The sequence below is a fragment of the Podarcis raffonei genome, chromosome 6 (assembly GCF_027172205.1).
Source record: "Podarcis raffonei isolate rPodRaf1 chromosome 6, rPodRaf1.pri, whole genome shotgun sequence".
In the NCBI taxonomy this organism is placed as follows: domain Eukaryota; kingdom Metazoa; phylum Chordata; class Lepidosauria; order Squamata; family Lacertidae; genus Podarcis; species Podarcis raffonei.
The window spans coordinates 66,375,160-66,397,581 of record NC_070607.1 but is presented as its reverse complement, the minus strand read 5'-3'; the positions used below and the strand labels follow the sequence as shown (position 1 = coordinate 66,397,581).

Here is a 22,422-nt window from a genome sequence, read left to right as displayed (position 1 = left end):
TTTTATCTTTCTGGCCACAGAGATCCTCCAGGTGGTTTTTCTCCATGAAGGCTTGCCAAAAGGTGTCAACACTTAAAAGGAATCCAATCAGATTTCCCCAATTTTGGGCCTCCAGATGTTATTGGACTGCAAGCCCTATTGGTCCCAGCTAGCACAGTCAGCGATGATGGGAGCTGTAGTCTAACAACACCTGGGGACTGGAAGTTGGGGGAGCCTGTTTCAGGTTTCCTTTGATGTGTCACTGTTGAGCATTCTACTTCTGAAATGCATTGCCCCTTTGTAGATCCTTGAGGCATTTATTCTTTCGGTGTTGCAGGACGCCCATTCACTGGCAGCAATACGCCCTTCGGCCGCCACCCGGGCAAACACAGTGTTGGAGAGAGTGGAGGGAGCCCAGCAACGGTGGAAGCGTCAGGTGCAGGAGCAGCGGAAGACGGTGTTTGACCGACACAAGATGCTCAGCTAGATCTCATGGAAGGTTTGCAGTCTGGGAGAGAGCAGCAGCTGCTGGTTAGCTGGGCAGGTAATTTCTGTTAGCCAGTGCAAACCCCAAGACCTGTAGCTTAAAACTTCTTGCACTTGCCCTTTCTAGTTTGTTTTGCTTGTTTTCCCCCCTTAGAAAGCAAGCTCAGTTGAAAGAAGCCACTGGCTGTGCATCCCAATCTTATTCTAGCCCATAAGGTGGAAGCCCTTTGTCTTCCCCATCATCTGAAACAGGTGTGAACTTGTGACCCCCAAGATGCTGCTTGGCTCCGTCTCCCATCATCCTTGGGCATTGGCCATGTTGGTTGGAGCTGATGGGAGTTGGAGTCCAGTGATATCTGGACAGCCACAGACAGGTTCCCAACCCTTGGTCTCAAACTATATTTCACTCACCAAGCAGTGAGTGTTGCCCCTTAATTTAAATGCGAGCTGTGGGAAGTCCAAAAAACAACCACCTTTAGCTTCTTTGTATCTTTCCAGAAGCTAAAAATAGCAGCAAATTGTGCTGTGTCTTGTAATCTGCCAGGCGAACGCCTAGTTTAACTGTGAAGAACGGGGCATTATTTTGTTGCTGAACTTTCATTATTGCAAAAGAAGAAGAAGCTGACAGTGAAGTATTCTAATCTTTCAAAGAGAAGGCTCTGGCTCTGATCATTACAAGATATCATAAATGAAATGCATTTAGATATTACATCATGAACTCTCAGAAGCACTTCCTTTGGAGACTTTAAGACTGCTTAACTTTGCACCAAACAAGTAATAAAAGTTTTGTTATGTCAACAGTAACAAACTTTGTTTAAAATAGGGTTTGTTACAATAAACCATTGTTAAAGATGACCCAAGTTCCTGGTCTGGAAGTCAAAAGAAACTGTGGTTAATCTAAGCCAGGAAGGAGATGCTTGTAATCTCTTCATTTGATCCAGAGGTACAAGATGCAGATAACTTGCAATTTACGTGCATTTAACTTGTGCACGTTCAGCTTTATGCACTTGGCAAATTTTGAATTTAAAAAATAAAAAGGGGGCACACATTTGGGGGCGGGGGGGGGCGGGGAGACTTTGGCAATGCCACCTGCCATTGCAGCCAATGTGTTTTGACTATACACAATTTTGGCTTTATGTGCTATTCCCAAAACTCCTGCGTAAGTTGAGAGTTGTCTGTATTGCTTGTTGGAGTAGGTCTAAGATTTTAAACTGGGTTCCATGGAAGCATGAGTGGGGAGAATAAATACTTGCTCACACATTTCTAGTTGCAAGCACAGAGTTTTCCACACGTTAATGAGCTTGATTTGATGTATACCCTCCAAGAATTGTGCATCTGCATACAAAATGGACCCTGCTTTTATTTATCTGTTTATTTATTTTATACTGTGATGAAAAAGTCCCCTTCAGGTAGTTCAAAAATATAACAATCTTCATAATAAAACAATACCTTTGCATTTGCTTTCATGTGTGTCTTGCGCAAGGAGAATTGTCATTCGGCTTGTGGGAATCTGTTTCAGTACAAAGAAACTGGACTCTCGATCCCAGTGCGAAATGTTGCTTATAAAAATATTGGGTGTCAAGTTTTACTCTGAGTACACCCACTGAAATTAATAGGCCTGCCTTAGTCATGTCCATTAATTTCATTGGGTCTACTCTAAGTAAGATTTAGTTGAATACTACCCTTTGGATTTCAATTTGGCTTTACAAGGTGCCAATTCAAATATGGGCAGTTGTTCATAGTGACGTTCCAGTACTCAGTGCTCAGTTTTGTTTTACTTGGTCCACAGTTGACAGCCTAGCTATGTGCAATATGGCTGCTGCATATGTAATATCACATATACCAGCCTTCCCCAAATTGGTGGTCTCCCATTGTTTTGGACTTCAGTTCACATGAGCTGGTAGTACAAGTGTCTGGAGGCTGTAGGAGACTGAGATACGCTTCCGTTTTCATGGTACCCACAGCAGGTTGTCCTGTCAGCATGGTACCACTGGTGAAGGGGGCGTAGTTTAAACCTAGTGCATTCCTGTAATGTCATGTAGTAATAATGGTTTCTCCAGTGAAAAAGCCAACAGCAAAAGGTGTTTAAGGATGACCTTTTTCCTGCTGCATGAAAGAGATGTTTATGTATTAAATGACCTGTTCTGTTCATTCCCCTTAAGGAATCTCTGGCAGATTGGGATATCCTTGTTACTATGCAGCATCTTTTCATTAAACAAAGAAACTGGTGTGTAACCCGTGTCTTTTGTGATCCATGTACCCACTGCACTTCTGCTAAGCAATAGGATCTGCCTATAGTCTATCCTCTTGTATTTTCTCAATGATGGCCTCTGTATGGTACCTTTCTGCAGCTATACTGCACTGATCTGACTCAAGTGCTCCCTCGTGTGGATTCTGTTCAGATCTCTTGAAATCTTGAAGGCCTTTTGTCATTTTAGGCCAGCCCATTTTCTCAGACAAATATTTAACAAATCAAAGTGATATTTAGATATTTTTTGTACCTGAAAATGCAACACTTTCCCAATAGAAAATGTGGCAGTGCAAGGCAAAGTTATTTTAGCTGCTGATTCTGTGAGTCCTCTGAGTAATTAAACTGAGAAACAATGCATTCAAAGAATATATGAGCTTTGATCCTACGCATGGCTACATCAAAGAAGATCCCTCAGACTTCCATTGCACTTACTCACAAATAAGATTTCAGAACATTGTGGCTGCCAAATCTGACCCATTTTAACAGACATTCTAAGACTGTACTCTCCAAGCCTCCAAGGTGGACGCAAGGCTTCAGGAAGGGGCCAATTCATTTTGAGCCACTCCTGAGACACCTTGCTTCACCTTGGACATAGCCCAAATCACTTCAGTTCTGGATCTGGACTTCATCCAAAGCAAAATCACACACCTAGTTTCAATCGTCAGATTCATTTAGCTTCTATTTGAACCATGGCGGCACCAGTATTTTGGAACGCTGTTCCTATTGAAACAAGACAGGCACCTTCAATTCTGATGTTTCATCTGCTGAAAACATTTTTGTTTTACCAAGCCTTTTTATAGCATTCATTGCTGTTAATTTGGGCTTGCGTTTTAGGTTTTTATTGCCTTTTTGCTGTGCACTGCCACAATATTTTTCTTGTGAGTTGGTGGTTTGTAAATACCCAGATAAATAAACCTCCTCCCTCTGTTTCACAATAAGCCTTTATTGTCCTAATGGGTGGTAAAGATGTTAATCAGACATATTGAGATGCAGAAGGGATAAAGGGGAATGGAAATTGCAAGAGAGTAGGGAGATCCTAACAGGCTCACCTCTCCTTCGGAAAAGTTTCCAGATGTTGCTCTTCAAGCGTGTCTTGGCATGTGCTCCTAAAGTTTCTCTTTGAGGCATAGCTGGATTCTGTCCTAATGTTTCACACAACCCTAGTAATTCAGTCCTTAAGCTCCTAAAAAAGTTATGTAGAAAGACCTTTTTGCACACACCCGAAAATTACCACAGATGTTTATAAGACAAGCTTGGCATTGTTTTGTTTAAAATGATTTTTTAAAAGCTTGAGAAATAAAATTCCCATGTGGATGCCAGATATCTATTGCATTTCGATTAGATAATGGTCACATCAATTTTAAGATGCTTTCATTTTGAGATCTTAGGCACACACATAAACACACACAGAGAGATGGAATGGTTCTCTGCAGTGGTAAATTTCAACCATCTGCCACCACACTGGAAGAGAGAGTGACAATCTTGTGAGAAGGACGCATACACTGTAACTAAATGGTACAGGGCAACAGGCAGTAGTGAATGTCATGGTGGCACTTACTTGGTCTCCTGACAGCTGAGTCACCGCTGCTTTCCAAGAAGGAGGGAGAGGGCCAAAGTGGCAGGGAGCTTAGCATGGTCCAAACACACCACCAGGAATACCATATTGGCTCTGTCGCTGTGTTTGCACTGTGCTGGCCTCCCCACCACCTTGCCCCTCTCCTTCCCAGTAAGCAGCAGTGACTCAGCTGTCAGGAGGTCAGGTGAACACTGCCGCCCCACCGCACCATCTGCTATTGACTATAGGGGAGCATCTGCCAGGCACCTGGGTGTAACTGCGAACAAAGGTGTCCTGAGGCTCCCTCTGGAGAGAGAGGCTATGCTGAAATTCTTATCATTCTTCAAGAAGTGGGGAGAGATTTTGCCAGCAGAAGATCCCAGCTTTGATCCCCAGCATCTCCAGGCAGGACTGAGAGAGACTCCTGCCTGAAACCCTGGACAGCCACTGCCAGTCTTTGTTGGCAACACTGAGCTGCATGGACCAATGGCCTGAATTGGTATAAGGCAGCTTCCTATGGTTGGGGAAATGGAGGGGGGTAGCCGTTTTTGAAAACATTTTTAATTTGTTTGGTCTATATTTGGCATTGTTTTGTTTTATCTTAATAATACTTTCATATTCCAACCTTCAGGGGTAAAAGCACCACTCAGGGCAGCTTACTACATTCAAAAATCGAATAAAAAACAAACACACCAGTAATATATACAACAACCAACCATGGAGATGGGAATAGCAGTTAATTCCAAGCATGAAAGCGTTTATCCGCCACATATAACAGAAACCTGTCAGAATAAGTCTGTTACCTCTGATACCTCCTCCTCCCAGTCTTCTCCCTCTGACTGCTTATTGTAATCCTACCACCAGTCCCCTGGCTCTGAGGCGTCTTCCTCTGGGAGTTCCCCAGCTGGTTCTTCCCACCGTTCCTCTGCGTCCCACCATTCCATGACAGAAGGGCTTTATATGTGCCTAGAAAAAGACTGGTAGCTACTGGAGCTGTCCCTTCCCATGTGGCTTGATTTGTGTGAGTTTGTGTCATGCATGCATCCTGTCTTATGGCCATTGCTACTGATGGGATCCTGAAGCTGAGGCTCCAATGCTTTGGCCACCTCATGAGAAGAGAAGACTCCCTGGAAAAGACCCTGATGTTGGGAAAGACTGAGGGCACAAGGAGAAGGGGACGACAGAGGACAAGATGGCTGGACAGTGTTCTCGAAGCTACCAGCATGAGTTTGACCAAACTGCGGGAGGCAGTGGAAGACAGGAGGGCCTGGCATGCTCTGGTCCATAGGGTCACGAAGAGTCAGACACGACTAAACGACTAAACAACAACAACTGATGGGGAAGGAGACAAGAAGTTCAACAGAAGGTGGAGCCAGAGTCGATGGCTGGCAGAGTCAACTAATTCTAGTTTTGTTTCCAACCTCCTCTTCCCTGCTGAGTCCTACAAGGCACAACATTGAGACTAAGAGAAGGAAGCTGACAGGCAACGCCACTCTCTGAACTGGTTGTAAGAAGACAGGCCTGTGGTAGCACACTGAGGGCAGACTAAGGATGGTTGGGCAGTGCCCCATTTGCCCATATGGACCAGCCTCCACCGCTTATTCCTTGGCCAAACAGGAAGCATATAACTAAATATGTAGGAGGTTTGGAAAGGCCACCATCTAGGATCCTACTTCCCACATTTCTCTCACTTCCTGATGTTTCTGGCTCATTTCCTAGTGTTTGGGGAAACTTTCTAGAATTCGCCAGGGAGGAAAGAGAAAGAATGCCCAGTTTGACACCTTCACATTTTGCTAGCAACTATTGAAAGGTGTGGGCAGATGCTAACTGTCCAAAACTGCTTCAGGGCACAAGATATTTTGAATCCATCCAATTTCGTTTTATGCAAAGGAAACCATGCATTTATTATTGCAGCTGTCAAAGGATCCTGCCAAGATCCAGTGGAGGCAGGGGGGGGGGCGGTGTCTCAGAGTTCAAGATTATTTCCTACAATGTTGCTTATGATTTATTATGTTTTTTTCTCTCTACATCTAAAATAAACCCATTAAATACTTCAATGCACATAAACGAAAATAAATTTTAAGTGATAAACTGGGAACAGAGTTCAGTGTTGAAACGGTGATATATATAGATGAGGGGAAGAAATCATCTAGGTTACAATCATACACAGACTCTGTCTGAGGGTAAGCGCAGCCAAACACAGTGGGACTTCTGAACAGACGTGCATGGTACTGCACTGCGAGTTCTGCTTTCTCTTGTATATTTCCCCTCTGTTAAATGTCAAGATATCCAACTTGGGAAGTCAATCTCAGGGCCTCAGCAAGGGCATAGTCTTATTGCACAGAAAGACAATGTTAAGAGGTCTGTAAGCATCCATCTACTGTTTTAACTATTGGTTTGCTCATTGTGCTGTTTTGTCCCCTTGGGATTAACTCCATACCAGGATGCACATTATAAATTACAAGACAAGATTACCATCGGGATCTGCTGGGGGGACAAGGTTCTTCCATCAGGAAAGAGATTTCTCCTAGAGGTGGTATCATTTGGTTCCCATCTTTCTCCTAAAAGCTTTCAAACATCATCAACGTCATCATCATCATTATTAATGCATATTAGCAGATTCCCATAAGATACATAGGCCAGATGCTTTTTTAAGGGTAGCTTCTTGAAAAATATTGTTTCTGCAGTTGGTTCCGATCCCAACCGCTCAAGAAAATATATTATGACCACCATTATATTTTAAAAGTACTATGGTAGCCAGAATATATTTTCTAAAAATACTGGCTCAAGAATGCCCTAGAGTAGCATGTTCCTGAATCTTTCAAAAATGGAAAATTTCATATAAGCCAGTAGCAATTAAATAGGAACAATAGAGATGTTGTCCCTTACAAGTAAACATGTTTATGTGCACAAAGTGGAAGTCAGTGGCTGAAGTCCAGACCACAGTTATGCATGAGGCCCAAATGAAATCCGTGTGAATCCAAGGTGGTGCAATTATGGGATGGACTACAGGCACTGACCTTTACATTTAAAGCATTAGATCTATTTAGGTCTTTTTTCCCAGCTGGAACTCACTGGGACTCAGTTCTGACACCTCACAGGTGGGAGCCATTGTAATTATAAGAGAGGCTTCCTCAACCTCAGCCCTCCAGATGTTTTTGGCCTACAACTCCTGTGTTCCCTAGCTAGCAGGACCAGTGGTCAGGGATAATGGGAATTGTAGTCTCAAAACATCTGGAGGGCCGAGTTTAAGGAAGCCTGCTATGAGAGAACAAGGGAGGCATTTATGATGAGTTCCAGCACCTCTTTTTCTGGAAAAATAGCACTGGCTCTATTTTGTATAACTTTATTGATTACCTATATGTTAAGGCTGGTTTTCTGTCTTACGAAACAGCATGGGTGTGTTACTATTTAAAGAAGACCAGCACACAATTATGACACCTGTAGGTTTGAGCTTTACAAAAGAAGCAAGTTTCTTCTTGGGGGTCGTCTTATTAGGCAACTGGAAATCTGGAGGGAAAACACTCCTTAAAACAACAATATCAATAACAACAAAATCCCAACAAGCCATTCACAAAGCAATCCACAAAATTTTGTAGAGTGTCTTAACAAACATGGAAAGCTCATCTTTTATTCCCCCAAAGACTTTACCCATCCTAATAATAAACTATTTAAATAAGGGTGGATTCCTGTGTCAGTTACTGAAGCACCCCGTGAAAGAATAATGGGAACTGTAATTTGTTACATGTACTGGGAAATGTATGGAAGTGAGAGCTGGACCATAAAGAAGGCTGATCGCCGAAGAATTGATGCTTTTGAATTATGGTGCTGGAGGAGACTCTTGAGAGTCCCATGGACTGCAAGAAGATCAAACGTATCCATTCTTCAGGAAATCAGCCCTGAGTGCTCACTGGAAGGACAGATCCTGAAGCTGAGACTCCAGTACTTTGGCCACCTCATGAGAAGAGAAGACTCCCTGGAAAAGACCCTGATGTTGGGGAAGATGGAGGGCACAAGGAGAAGGGGACGGCAGAGGACGAGATGGTTGTATAGTGTTCTCGAAGCTACCAGCATGAGTTTGACCAAACTGCAGGAGGAAGTGGAAGACAGGAGTGCCTGGCGTGCTCTGGTCCATGGGGTCACGAAGAGTCGGACACGACTAAACGACTAAACAACAACAACTGGGAAATGTATCTCTGGTGGGGAAACTACAATTCCCAGGGTATTGTTGGGCTCCAACTCTCATTAGCCCTAGCCATCATGGTCTATGGTCAGTGACGATGAGACTGGTAGCCTAGTTCCCCATCTCTGCCTCAAAACCTGCTTTTTATCGCTGTCCCATCAAGCTTCATTCTCATGTCATTTGCTACTAAAAAAGTTGCAACAGATGCAGTGCCCTTTGCTTTGATTTAGGTACCACTAATTGTATATAACATGGCAATCAGGCTGACATTGATGCCAAAATCCAGCATTGCCTGAGCTCTGCGAGTGCAGCTTTCTCCCATTTGAAGTGTAGAGTGTATGAGGACCGGGACATTCTCAGGGAAACAAAAATACTTATTTACAAAGCTATTGTACTACCAACCTTTCTGTATGCTTGTGAAACATGAGCCACTTATAAATGCCATCTTCAACTCCTCAAAAGATTCCATCAATGGTGTCGCCAGAAAATTTTACACATCACTTGGGAAGACAGGCAAACTAATGCCAGTGTACTGGAAGAAGCAAAGGTCTCCAGTGTCGAAGCAATGATTCTTCAACATTGACTTCGTTGGACTGGTCATGTTGCTCGGATGCCTGATTATCACCTTCCTAAACAAATACTCTATTCCGAACTTAAAAATGGAAAGCATAATGCTGGTGGTCAACAAAAGAGGTTTAAAGACCCTCTCAGGGCAAATCTAAAAAAATGTAGTATAAACACCAACAACTGGGAAACACTGGCCTGCAAGCACTCCAATTGGAGAACAGCCTTTACCAAAGGTGTCATGGACTTTGAAGATGCTCGAACTCAGGATGAAAGGGAGAAATGTGCTAAGAGGATGGCACGCTTGGCAAACCCTCACCTTGATCAGCTCCTGCCCAGAAACCATATCCCCACTGTGGAAGGACATGTGGATTCAGAATTGGCCTCCATAGTCACTTATGGACTCATGGAAGACAATCTTACTCAGCTACAAGTGATTGTCAAAAAAAACCATGTCATTGTCAAGATCAGAACATCAGTAACTCAACAGATTGGCATTGATCAGACTAGTAGATCTTGTACAGACTAGTCTATTCATCAGACCAGTAGATCTTGATCAGACTATCTCATATGCAATAGCTCAGATGGTAGAGCATGAGACTCTTAATCTCAGAGTTGTGGGTTTGAGCCCCATCTTGGGCCAACAATTCCTGCATTGCAGAGGGTTGGGCTAGATTACCCATGTGGTCCCTTCCAATTCTACAATTCTATTATCTTTGTACTCCTCTTATTTTCCACTAGCCAATGTGATTAAGACACATGGAAATGCAATTGCTCTTCAAATAGTAAACACAGGCATAATGTAAACATAGTGAACAGACAAACAGCTTTTCAAAATATATTGTCAATTTTGACCTAAAATTTCATTAATGGATTCAGCTAATATATAACAACTTTTGGCCATTGTTCACCCCAGTGAGGAAGCTGGCAAGACTTTACATTCAATTAAATATGTAGTAATCCACCCACTTCCCACAGGCTCTCACTGAATGCACTCAATCACATCCTCAAATGCCTTAGATTCCATGTAGGTCAAGTAAATTTATTTGGCATATCCAGGATAATGCAGTCCAAAGAACATAGAGGAGGTCCATAATCAGGTCTCTATAGGGCAAGAGCAAATTGCCAACACATTATTAAATTTGCTCTCCTAAATGGAAATACTTACTTTACAGCTACTGTTCATTATTGCTTTGAGTTTCTTCATGGAAGGTCCTAAAAAGTGCCAGCTTCCTCCAAAACCAAAAAGGTCACATTTCACCTAAAAATTTAAAGGCAAATGCATATTTCTGCAAGTCAATAAGCATGTCTGGAAATGTGAAAAAATGCCATTTGTAAATGATGATGATGTGTACAACAAGCCATCTCAGTGAGAACATGTTCAGGAGAAAAAACTTTGCAGATAAGTATTATCTGGAGACAACTCTTTCTATGCATCAAGAAATGCTGGGGATGTTTATTTGGCTGCATCATCTTGCTGACTGTCTTGGATCCCAGATCACTGTGCATCTCAGTGGAATTTTGAATTTCATCCTCCTTGGCAAACTTAGCTATTGCCGATATGATCAATAGGGTGGAATCGGATGACAATTTATTGTAACATGGCTGCTTAAAACTAAAACTCAGATTAAATAACTTGCTTTGTTTGTATTCCATCTATAAAAAAAATGGTCACCTGCTCATGATGTCATTGTGATGTCCTGTGATTGACAGCTGCACAGCCTCGTCCCCCTGCCCAATTTGGCCTCTGAGGCCAGTCCTGATAAGGATCTGACTGGTGGAACGGAAAAGCCTTCCCCATCCCTGATTTACTGCTTCTGCCAGTTTCCTTCCCATTTACTCAGTTCTTCCCATTTCTCTATGCAGTTTCCAAACCATCTTCAAAGGCGGTACTCTAACCTAGATATAGCCAGAGCATAGGCTTTAGGAGTTAAGCTTCCGTCAAGCTCATTTTGAACAAGCAAAACATGAGCAACAACCACCCAGAGGCTAAGGTCAGCCACAGAATTATTATCCTTGATCAATGTAACTGGCCATGTGAACATGTTCCTCATCCTCCCAGGGAAAGGAAGATTTCCTAGGGTGGAAGGCTAGGAAAAGAATGGGAAGCTCCCAGGTGAGAGCTGGGAGTGTCCACCCCCTTTTGTGTCAGACAAGGGTTAAGATTTACCTTTGAGAGAGGGATTTGTATTTTTATCCTCTCCTCCTCTTTTCCTTTTCCCCTCCCTTTTACTTAGATTAGTTTGTTTTTTTATTATCTTGTATGAGGAAAACTTTCAATAAAAAAATGCTAAAATAAAATAAACTAGTTCCCTTGGGATCCCTTCCAAGTCTACAATTGAGAAATTCTAAGTTCCTCATTCTCTCCACAAGGAACGCATGCAAAGGTCAAGATAGACGTAAAGGACCCCTTGACAGTTAAGTCCAGTCAAAGCTGACTATGGGGTTGTGGCATTCATCTCACTTTCAGGCTGAGGGAGCTAATGTTTGTCCATTGACAGCTTTCCGGGTCATGTGGCCAGCATGACTAAGCCACTTCTGGCACAACGGATCACCGTGATGAAAACCAGAGCGCACGGAAACACCATTTACCTTCCTGCCGCAGCAGTACCTATTTATCTACTTGCACTGGCATGGTTTCAAACTGCTAGGTTGGCAGGAGCTGAGACAGAGCAACGGGAGCCCACCCTGTCGTGGGGATTCAAACTGCTGACCTTCAGATCAGCAAGCCCCAGAGGCTCAGTGGTTTAGACTACAGCGCCACCCACGTCCCACTAACTATGCTCCATAAATGTGGGTATCCTTCAGTGGCCTTACATCTGAAGAGATGGAATGCAAAAGCACTAAGGGACATGATGATTCCTGGAAAAAATAAAGAGGCATTGGAATGCATATCATAGGATTAATCCACTTACAACATCCTTAATTTGTTATTAATTTGAAACATTGGGGTGTGTGCTAAGAATGTGCATGGGAAGATCTACTTCTACAAGTCATAACACACAAATTTATGCACTGGTGATTAAAACTGTACATGAACCCCAGCAAAGCCCTGGCTTGCTAAAGTAACTTGAACAACAACAAAAATATAGGGAAATTTCTGCTCTCTATTTTTTTATCTTCCACTTTGCTAACAACACAAAAAGGACATTGTGATAGACGTGAAAGTAAAAGCCAAATTATGACTGGCTAATGTGTCTAATGAAAGACAAAGAATAAAGACAGAACCAGTAATTTTCTAAAGGACCCCCTCCCCTCACCGCAAATACAATTACTTCATTTTTATCAAGCCCTGACATCAATCCCTAATAGCAAGACTTGACAAGTATTTTTTTTGAAATATTTTTCTTTTTTTGCCTGTTAGGGGGCTATTTCATGGATGTTGATAAAGCTCACAGTGTTAGGAGATTAATGCTCACTGTTCGATCCGTGCACTGCAATTTAATTTGAAGAAATTAGTTCCAACAATTAGAAGACAATGAGTAGAATGATATCATTCAGTGGTTGCTATCTGGATGGCAAGCCAGAGCAGAATAAAATCAGTCTGGAAAGGCTCCTGTTGCAGCCTTGATGATAGCTGTTTGTTGCAAAGCACGGACAGTCTCACACATTGCACAGTAAGAAAGCTAAGCTTGCCACCAACTGTACCCTCAAAAAAGAAGTGTGGCCAATCTTGGCTCTCTGATTAGTATCTGTATATGATGTACATATTTTCAAACACCTGTTTGTAACGTAGTTAAGAAACGCTTAAAAACTTAATGCAATAACCTAAGCAATGTAATGTATGAAGATTTCTTCAAGAATTCTCATGGCCCAGAAGGGCCAGTCAGAAGGTTTCAGGTCCCTAGGAGCGCAGGCTGGCATCTGGATTTCCCAAAATCAAGAAGTCCAGGGCTTCTTTCTGATTGCGAACTGAATTCCAGAGAGAAAATAATTTCTGAATAGGGCTAAAATGAGAGGAAAAACCCAGGGCCAAGTTATCTTAAGGATCACCTCTGCCTTTATGAAGCTGCCAGAATAATGAAAACAGCATCTATAGTTTAATACCGATTCCACTCTAGCTATGAGATTCATGTGCTTAAAAAGGCATCCTTTTCATATTCCATGCACTGCCATCCTCAAATTCATAGGATAGCAGCTGCAACAACAAAATGTCCACTGTCCAGCACAGAGAAGTTGCAGAACTGGATTCAGGACCAATTTTTAATGCCACCTGCTGGTTTATAACTAACAATGCAGAATCTATTCAATGTGTTGTAATCTGATGGAGGAATGTGCTACGTAGGCAAGTATTTCATTAGGGTCTGAAAGTACACCCCACCCACCCACCCACCACACCACCATTTTGCTCCCACTACCAAAATATTCAGCAGTGCTTTCAGAGACACAGCAACACTACTGTGGTGAGGTGAGGAACCTTCAGGCTGCGAGCCTAAGCAGGTCTTCCAGCCTAAGCAGGCCTTACCATTTTGGCCAAGCCGCAGGTACCTGATGTCATGTGCTGAGCAGATAAGGACACAGCTGAGTCCAAAGGAGGTGTGCAGGAACCATCAATCAGCATCTGCAAAGCCCAGTGTGCCTGGCTGCACAAGCTCCAGAAATCAGCTGATCTGGCTGGGCTTTGAGAAGCCCCGTGCATAGCATTCCAGAAGATCCAGAGTGCTTGCAGAGTGCTATACAAGGTTTGATTTCAAACAATGCAGGCAAAATCAGGTCATCTGACATAATGATGACATCAGGTGACATCAGGTTAAATGTGACCCCATGGAAACGGGGGGAGATAACGACCTGGCCCAGTCTCTTAACCCCGTAAAGCATAACTACCTGCAGATTAACCATGATTGTAAAATATATGCAGTATAGGACATGCAATCAACCAATAGTATTAATTTCACTATACTAACTTGGAGTCTACCATTTAATTGAATATTCTTGTTCCCGCCCCCCCGCCGCCCTGCAGGTTTTTTTCCATATTTCTTGCTTAGATTATATAATACTTTGGACAACAGGTTTTTTTTCTGGAGAGGGAAAGAGATGACAGGAAAGAGCAGAAGTTGTTCTGCTTGCACAAAGACATTGTTGAGTACAACCCTCTGTAACTCTTAGGTGCTATAGAAACAGATGCACCTCTCATTCAACAGCCTTTTATAGAGTTTTTCAACAACTTTGAAAAAGAACACTTTTAAAGATGTTCAGTCTATTCCTTCCGTCCCTTCCTTTAATAAAAATTCTTTTTTAAACCAGTCCAGGTTTCTGTCAAATGACACAATTGGAAGATGTGTCAAGACATGAACTATTCAAAATAGCTACACACACACACACATTCTTTCTTGGCTTTTGTTTTGCATTAAGAGATGGGAGGAATACAGGAACCCCTGAAAAAGTAAAATTAGGATTTAAAACTTGGCCATGGCATATTTATCTGTAATAGTAAAAAGACAAACAAAAAACCGCACCATTCTATAAAAAGAGAAAATAAATTAATTAAATAAAGCACCTGGAGAAGAAAGGGGAAGAGGGTGGAGAAAGAACTGAGAAACGCTTATTATGTCTTATCCGTGGTCTATATGAAAACACCAGGGTGAGGGTAAGATGCGATCGGTCAGGCCATCTAACTAAAGAAATTCAAACGCACTATGGGGTTAAACAAGGATGTGTCCTCGCACCAACGCTATTTAATTTTTATATCAACTCTCTAGCAGTAAATATGGCAAAAGAAAATGCCCACCCTCCCAATCTGGCAGGTATGCCCCTCCCGGTGCTTCTGTATGCGGACGACGCAGTCCTACTCTCCTTTTCCTGCGTTGGCTTGAGGAAGCTTTTGAGATCACTTGCTGACTATTGTCAAGCGGAACAACTATCAATAAATTACAGCAAATCTAAAATTATGGTGTTTTCAAAGAAAAGAAGGAAACACATATGGAGAATTAATGGTCAACCTATTGACCAGGTAGCAACTTTCAAATACCTGGGAATAACTTTTCAGGAAAGGGTCTCGTGGCACCAACAGATGAAAAACGCCATTGCCAATGCAGGAAGGGCCAATAAAGCCCTTACAAGATTTTTTCACGGGAAAGGGGGTAAATACGTTCCGGCGGCCTCCCAGGTTTTTGCTGCAAAAATACTCCCACAACTCACTTATGGATCCCAGGTTTGCAGTTTTAAAAATTTTGCGCCTATGGAGGCATTTCAAACAAAATTCTATCGGTGTTTATTGGGGATCCCCCCCTGTGTATCTAATATAGCTGTCCGCTTAGAAGTTGGACAACCACCCGTTAACGCGCGGTTGTGGATTCTAAAGATACACTACTGGTTAAAACTTATTTTTTCCCCGGCCGGTTTGGCTCCTTTAACACTCTTAGACACCTTTCATTCTACCTGGAAAGCTTCCCTGTTTGAAAAGATAAGAAGCTTGGGATTCTCCCCACAGATCTTGATAGCGGCAGGATATGAGAGAGCCAGAAGTCAAGTGCTTCAACGCATTAGGGACATAGAACTGCAATGTCATATGGGCAAAATGGATAAATATGCCACAATTAGAGACTTTGGGAGAGGGTTCTCTGGAAGTGCATGCAGAAAATGCAGCTGACTGCTTAATGGGACACAGCTGGAGGCAGCCTGAGGAAGCTCCATCCACCTTAGTGCCTGCCCATAAAAAGCAAGCCTAAAGTGGGAGACCAGAATGATGTCAGCATCAACCCTTCTCTTTGTGAGGCTTTTGCAGGTGTGCTGGGAGTTTGTTTCAACCCTTGGTGAGAGCCAGGAGGCTGAGAGGGAGGGTGTGTCCAAAGTTGAGATCATTTAGGCTGGTTCATATTCATTAGTAATTTTGTGTTAATGTACTATTTTCATATGTTAACTGCATATTTTTAAATTTGTTGTTTAAGTTGTCTGTTGTTGCTTTAGTTTTCTATAGATGTGTGTACACACACACACACACACACACACACACACACACAATATGTATAGTAAAGGTGACCCCTGACCATTAGGTCCAGTCATGTCTGACTCTGGGGTTGTGGCGCTCATCTCGCTTTATTGGCCAAGGGAGCCGGCATACAGCTTCCGGGTCATGTGGCCAGCATGACTAAGCCGCTTCTGGTGAACCAGAGCAGCGCACGGAAACGCTGTTTACCTTCCCGCCGGAGCAGTACCTACTTATCTACTTGCACTTGACGTGCTTTCAAACTGCTAGTTTGGCCAGGAACAGGGACTGAGCAATGGGAGCTCACCCTGTCATGGGGATTCAAACCGCTGACCTTCTGATCGGCAAGTCCTAGGCTCTGTGGTTTAACCCACAGCCCCACCCGCGTCCCCTAATATGTATAGAAATAGGGTAAATAAATAAGTCAAACAGTTCAAAACCATCCCACACAAACTGAGTCCAATTGTGGTGATCAACGGAATCTGCATGTCACTTGCTGGAGGATTTCAATATCCATGTGGGACCTTAAGTGGACCTGCTTGAACCTCATGGCTGCCATGAAAGCCATAGAACTTTTTCCAGAAGATTTGTAGTCACTGAAATAGGCCGGCCTGAGTGAAGAGCTTGTTGTGGGGTCTGGCCTGGGGAGAAGTGGAATAGAACCCTTGGTCACCTGCTGTGGTGAATTCACAAAGCATTTTGAAGGGGAATTTGCAAGTATCGGCTCTGAGCCTGATGCCACAATTGAGGCACCTAGAGCACCACCTAGTTAAATTTTGTAGCATTATTTTCAGTTGTCACTGTCTGAGGAAGTGGACAAGAAGATGCTTGAATCAATATCTAACCACATGTAGCCTCTTGATTAGGCCTATCCAGGGGGGTGCTAAATACCCTGTTTTGTTGGAAGAGAACCTTCCCAGATCTGGAAGAATATTAGAGTCACCACACAGTTACTAATATCTTCTTGGGCAAGCTTTGTGCATACTTAGAGGAAACAGATTATCTAGAGTGATTCTGAACTCTGGGTTTAGGCCAGGGATTGGGATTGAAGCAGTTTTGGGTACCTTGATGGTTGGTTGACCTGTTCCAGGAGACAGATTAGGATGGTAGTGAAAATGTGTGAACCTGCTAGTTCTGCTGGATCTCTCAGTGGGTGTTTTTTAAAAAAATACAATTGACCATGATAGCTTACTGGACCAGCTCTGCAGAATGGAAGTTTGGGGCACGGTTTGCAGTGGTTCTGCTGTTGTAGGTTCTCTGGGTATAGGTGAACAATCATTCTCTGAACTGCATGAATTTCAGGAGATGCATTTCTGTATGCACATTCCAACATGAAAGTGTAATGGCCTAGTTGCCTTGGCCTTTTTGGCTTTGGGCCCCAACCTGGTGGAACACTCTATTGCAGGACTTGACATCCTTCCGCAGGGCCTGCAAGACGGAGCTGTTCCGCCTGGCCTTTGGTCCATGGGACCCTGTAAGTTAACTCTTTGGCCCTTTTATCGGCTCGTGTGGGACCAACATGGATAGCTGGCCCTGATGAATACTTGAGGTTCCCAACCCCTATGGTTGTAATTCATGGTCAGTCATTTAATTTTATCCTGATTCTATTTTTTAAGCTGTATTTTAAACAACTGTTTGATTGTGTTTTAATGTATTTGATATTTGATGTTAGCCACCCTGGGCCTGGTCTTGGGTGGGGTATAAATAAAAATTTATTTACTTACATTGTCACATCTTCCCAACACCTGCCCCACCATGAGCAGATTTATACCTTTTTCAAAGTAGTGCAGCCAGGACTGAAAGAGGGAGCTCATTTAGCAGGGGATGAAAGCATTCATCAAGCAGTGCCCTCCATTTCAATTTAGTGCTAATTTTTCCAAAGGGGTTTTCCTTTCAGCCTTGCAGTACCTCCCTTCTTTTCCCCAGATGTAAGGTGTTGGTGTGTTGCTTATTTTATCAAGGCTTGGGTGACTTCAAGTCTAGCCCTGCATTAGCAGATCCACGAACAAGGATGCTAATGCACTTCTGGCTCAAAGTAAATGAGACATTATCTAAGTGCTAAGGAAATAAAATGTGAATTAAAAAATGAGGATTATTTGTTTTATCTGTTTCTGTCAAAGGGGCCAAATCTACAAAGGCAGTGAAATAATTCCGTCCTTGCCTTTGCTCCCCCTCCCTTTCAATATGACATCAGCAACATAGCGAAATGTCCCCATCTGTTATAGTAAAAGCAGATATATCAGTTCTGTTTTGTCTCTCAGAAGCTGTCAAGACTGCACACCATCGTCTTAAAAATATGGTTCACTCTAAAAACTTGTATTATTATTTTTCCTATTTTCTCCATCGGTGAATAAAAGTCTGAAAATGCAATGTCAGAGCATTTCTGGTAACTTTTAAAATGGATGTTTAGAATAGCACACATCAAATATATTTCTCTGCATCGTACGCATGCCCCAAATAGGAAGTGAAAGCTTATGTCTAGCATCCTGTTCTGTGCTCTCTTAGTGAGCCACTAAGGTTGTTCACTGAACAAGGCTGAGCTGAATGAAAATATACTTTGAAAAGCATGATCAAAATCCCATAAATTGAAGTAAGAACATTTATCCCCACAGGGAATATTCTACATGATGCATGACCTACGAGTAGAAAAAAACTAGGCCAAGCAGTTCTGTAGTTATCATTCTTTTATCTGTGACCTAATATGGTAAAATGGAGCTGTATATGTACCAGCTTGGCAAAGCATTGCAGCCAAATTTCTTCAGATTTTATTGGAAGCAACATAGTATTAACAGTTGGTTAGTCCGCAGAGTTTCATATAAGAGGCATAGAATAAGTAAGAATTAAAGGGAATACTTGGCAATCACATTAACGTATCTATAGTTAAGACACTAAACACTGTAAATCCTTTCTGAAATGAGAAAGAAAGCAAAAAGGCTGAGCCTTGTAGAATTGATTAAACACTCAACTGGTTAACAACAGAGGAGATTACGAAAAAATCTCAATATGCAGCCAGTCCAAAAAGCCTTTTATTGTTAATTTCAGGCCTCTTAGCTGTTTTCTTTCAGCACAAGGAGCAGGAAACGGTTACATTTGTAACAGATAGCAGGCATGTACAATCAGACTAACTCCCATTTTTGGAGAAGATACTTCTCAGTTACACAGGCCAAGCAAAGCACATTTTATACCTCAAATGTGGTTAGCCAGTGAGAGGACACAGTGCAAATGTGTATCCAAAACTCATCGCCGCTCACATCTCCCTGCCAAAAGGGCAGACACAGATGGTATATGTGCGCCCTTAGCTGTCAATATGGCACTATGTTATATATGTTATATATTTCTAGATCCCCATAGCACTAGAAGTGTTACTAAAGGGTTGTAGTGGGTATATGGGAAAACACATATGCCAGAGACATTTATGTGCCAATACTTGAAGCCTCTGAGCTGAGATGGGGGAGCTAGAGTGCTTGATTTTAAATGTGAAAATATGACAGAAACCTCTGTAGGAAGGACATAGGGAAGAGTGTTCTAGGGGCAGCATTGTGGGTATATCAAAATGGGGAAGACTCCTCCACACAATCACTGGCCATAATCACACCTTACATCTAAAGCATTATGATAGTACTTTTAGCAGTCATGGTTTCCTCAAAAAATTCTGGGAGCTGTAGTTTGTTAAGTTTGCAGTTTGGGAGTGGCTGCCGAGACCACATAACACCAGTCCTGAAAGACCTGCATTGGCTCCCAGTACGTTTCCAAGCACAATTCAAAGTATTGGTGCTGACCTTGAAAGCCCTAAACCCAGTATACCTGAAGGAGCGTCTCCACCCCCATTGTTCAGCCTGGACACTGAGATCCAGCTCCGAAGGCTTTCTGGCGGTTCCCTCACTGCGAGAAGTGAAGTTACAGGGAACCAGGCAGAGGGCCTTCTCAGTAGTGGTGCCCGCCCTGTGGAACACCCTCCCATCAGATGTCAAGGAAATAAACAACTGACTTTTAGAAGGCATCTGAAAGCAGCCCTGTTTAGGGAAGTTTTTAATATTTGATGTTTGTTGGAAGCTGCCCTGAGTGGCTGGGGAAACCCAGCTAGATGTGTGGGGCATAAATAATAATATGATGATGATGATGATGATGATGATGATGATGATGATGTTAAGGGTTAGGAGTCCTTCTTTTTCCTCAGAGTTACAATTCTCAGAGTGGTTTAATAGTCAATCCATCTTCCCAGATGCCAGAGATCTTCTGGATGCAAAGACAGATGTGCTACTAACTGATGTTTGGCCACTCATCACATTGAAATTGTTGGGTAAGAACAGGAGATGTCCCCTGTTTATTATGTCCAAAGTGTCTTCTATACAACTACTTTCACACTAGAGATGACAATAACAAGTAACTTTGATGTGAACATTTATGCCTTTCATAAGAGAGATCACTGAATGAAATGGGATTGTTGCTCTGGTTTTGTTTGAAAAGATAGAATAACTGGGTGTTTGCAAAACTCTTGTTTAGTTGGTCCTCTTAAAAACCACGGTCTAACATAGCCGCTATTATGCAGTTCTGCACTTTGTATGACGATATGGTGCATAAATGAATCCCAGATGGTAGAAGCTTTCATCACCTATTTATCATCCTATCGGGTCCCTTCTTTGTGAATCATTGACTCTGCAATCCTGTCAGCAGTAGGAGAATTACTGTTTGTCCATCCCATTACTCTGCCTATAATTCTAGCAGATTGGATGTGGCAAATGCGAATGCCACGGTGACCTCACTTTAAAGTTGCGAGAACATCTAAAAATTAAGACTGGAAAATATGTGAGATTAGATTAAAGGGGGGCATGTGGAGGCATTAGATAAGGATAGCATCTCATCAATGGGTACTGGGGCAAAGGAGGGAAGGATTAAGGAGGTGGAGGAGTGGTGTGGAAATAGGGTGAATAAGTAGGATAAAAAGATAGAAAGTAAGGTAGAAGGGCTGATCTTGGAGACAAATTACACATTTTTCTTAGATCAACAGTTTCACATTTGCCTTCTTTGATAACTCTTAATGTTGTCGATGCCATCTAGATGTGCAATTTGTCTCTTTTTAATTTGTCAATTTCTAGAAAAGTTTGAAAACAAGACTTTTTAAAGGTTAAGTGTAAGAATTTAGATGCTCCTCTATACAAAAATGGCAAATACAAGCACATACAGGGTACAGTTGCTTTCTCAGTAGATAAGATGAAATAGCAGGAAAGACTTTGGGTTTAAATTTCAAGCTTCAGTAGATCCGGGTTGCATGCCACTTTACATCTGGAAAAGAGCAAAAAGGAACTGTTTGAAAATTCTAGGATTATACCAGGCAATAGACGTATTCAAGACAAATGTCTTGGGCAAACAATATCCCACTTCCACTAAAAAGTTGTTTGGGCTGAGCTATCACAGTCCAAACAATGCGTACATTGAAGTGAAAGTGAGAGAGAGGTTTCCATTCATGAAGGAAGGAGGCAGGAAGCTTTCATGACCTTTAACAAGCATGCAGCTCCCATTTAATAGCTGGTGGAAGAATTTGTTTGAGATCAGCCCCCAAACAGAAATGCCTTCACAGCGTTTCCCCACAAATCAGCTGGTTCTCTTTGCACAGCTATAGGTGTCAGTCCTGCTGGAATCCACAACTCTCTGAGACTTGTTTTGAAACAAACAGCCACTCATCACTGATAATCAGACCAAGATGCTTCAAATAACATCCATTTAGGAGTTATTAATTGTTAACACGTACATCAAAATATTCAGCATTGCATAAATTCATCCTGTTCTCCAGATTTCCAGGGATATTCCACCACCAAAAGATGACAAAACCAACTTTTGTTAGAAGATAAAAGGTAAAGGTAAAGGTACCCCTGCCCGTACGGGCCAGTCTTGCCAGACTCTAGGGTTGTGCGCCCATCTCACTCAAGAGGCCGGGGGCCAGCACTGTCCGCAGACACTTCCGGGTCACGTGGCCAGCGTGACAAGCTGCATCTGGCGAGCCAGCGCAGCACACGGAACGCTGTTTACCTTCCCGCTGGTAAGCGGTCCCTATTTATCTACTTGCACCCGAAGGTGCTTTCGAACTGCTAGGTTGGCAGGCGCTGGGACCGAACGACGGGAGCGCACCCTGCCGCGGGGATTCAAACCGCCGACCTTTCGATCGGCAAGTCCTAGGCGCTGAGGCTTTAACCCACAGCGCCACCCGTGTCCCTTCATTTTGTTAGAAGATATTTCACCCCAAATTCAGAATACAATATAGCTTGCTATTTATATTTTAAAAACAGCCATAAGAATGCTAGGTAACATGAAGTACAAATTCTAGTTAGAATTGCACATTGGTTTTTCACATTAAACTTGTCTGTGAATAATTAGAGACTGTAGAGTACGTATAAAGGGGCGGGGATCAGAAATCTCCATGCCATAGATTTTTAACATAAACAAATATCATAATTAAATGCACAGGAGCACTGGTAAGCAGC

The 22,422-nt window shown here is 42.6% G+C and overlaps 1 protein-coding gene across 3 annotated transcripts in view; it reads left to right on the top strand.

Annotated features, from left to right (window-relative positions):
- Positions 1-22,422, top strand: part of TMEM9 (transmembrane protein 9) — a 46,667-nt gene that overhangs the window by 7,293 nt on the left and 16,952 nt on the right. For 2 of the 3 annotated variants that reach the window (XM_053393600.1, XM_053393601.1), the window contains one exon: positions 317-2,700. In XM_053393600.1, the coding sequence (XP_053249575.1) occupies positions 317-466 (150 nt within the window). In that variant the 3' untranslated portion in view covers positions 467-2,700. Of the gene's footprint in view, positions 1-316; positions 2,701-22,422 lie in introns of those variants that run through there. The other variant, XR_008331172.1, reaches the window with a different exon arrangement.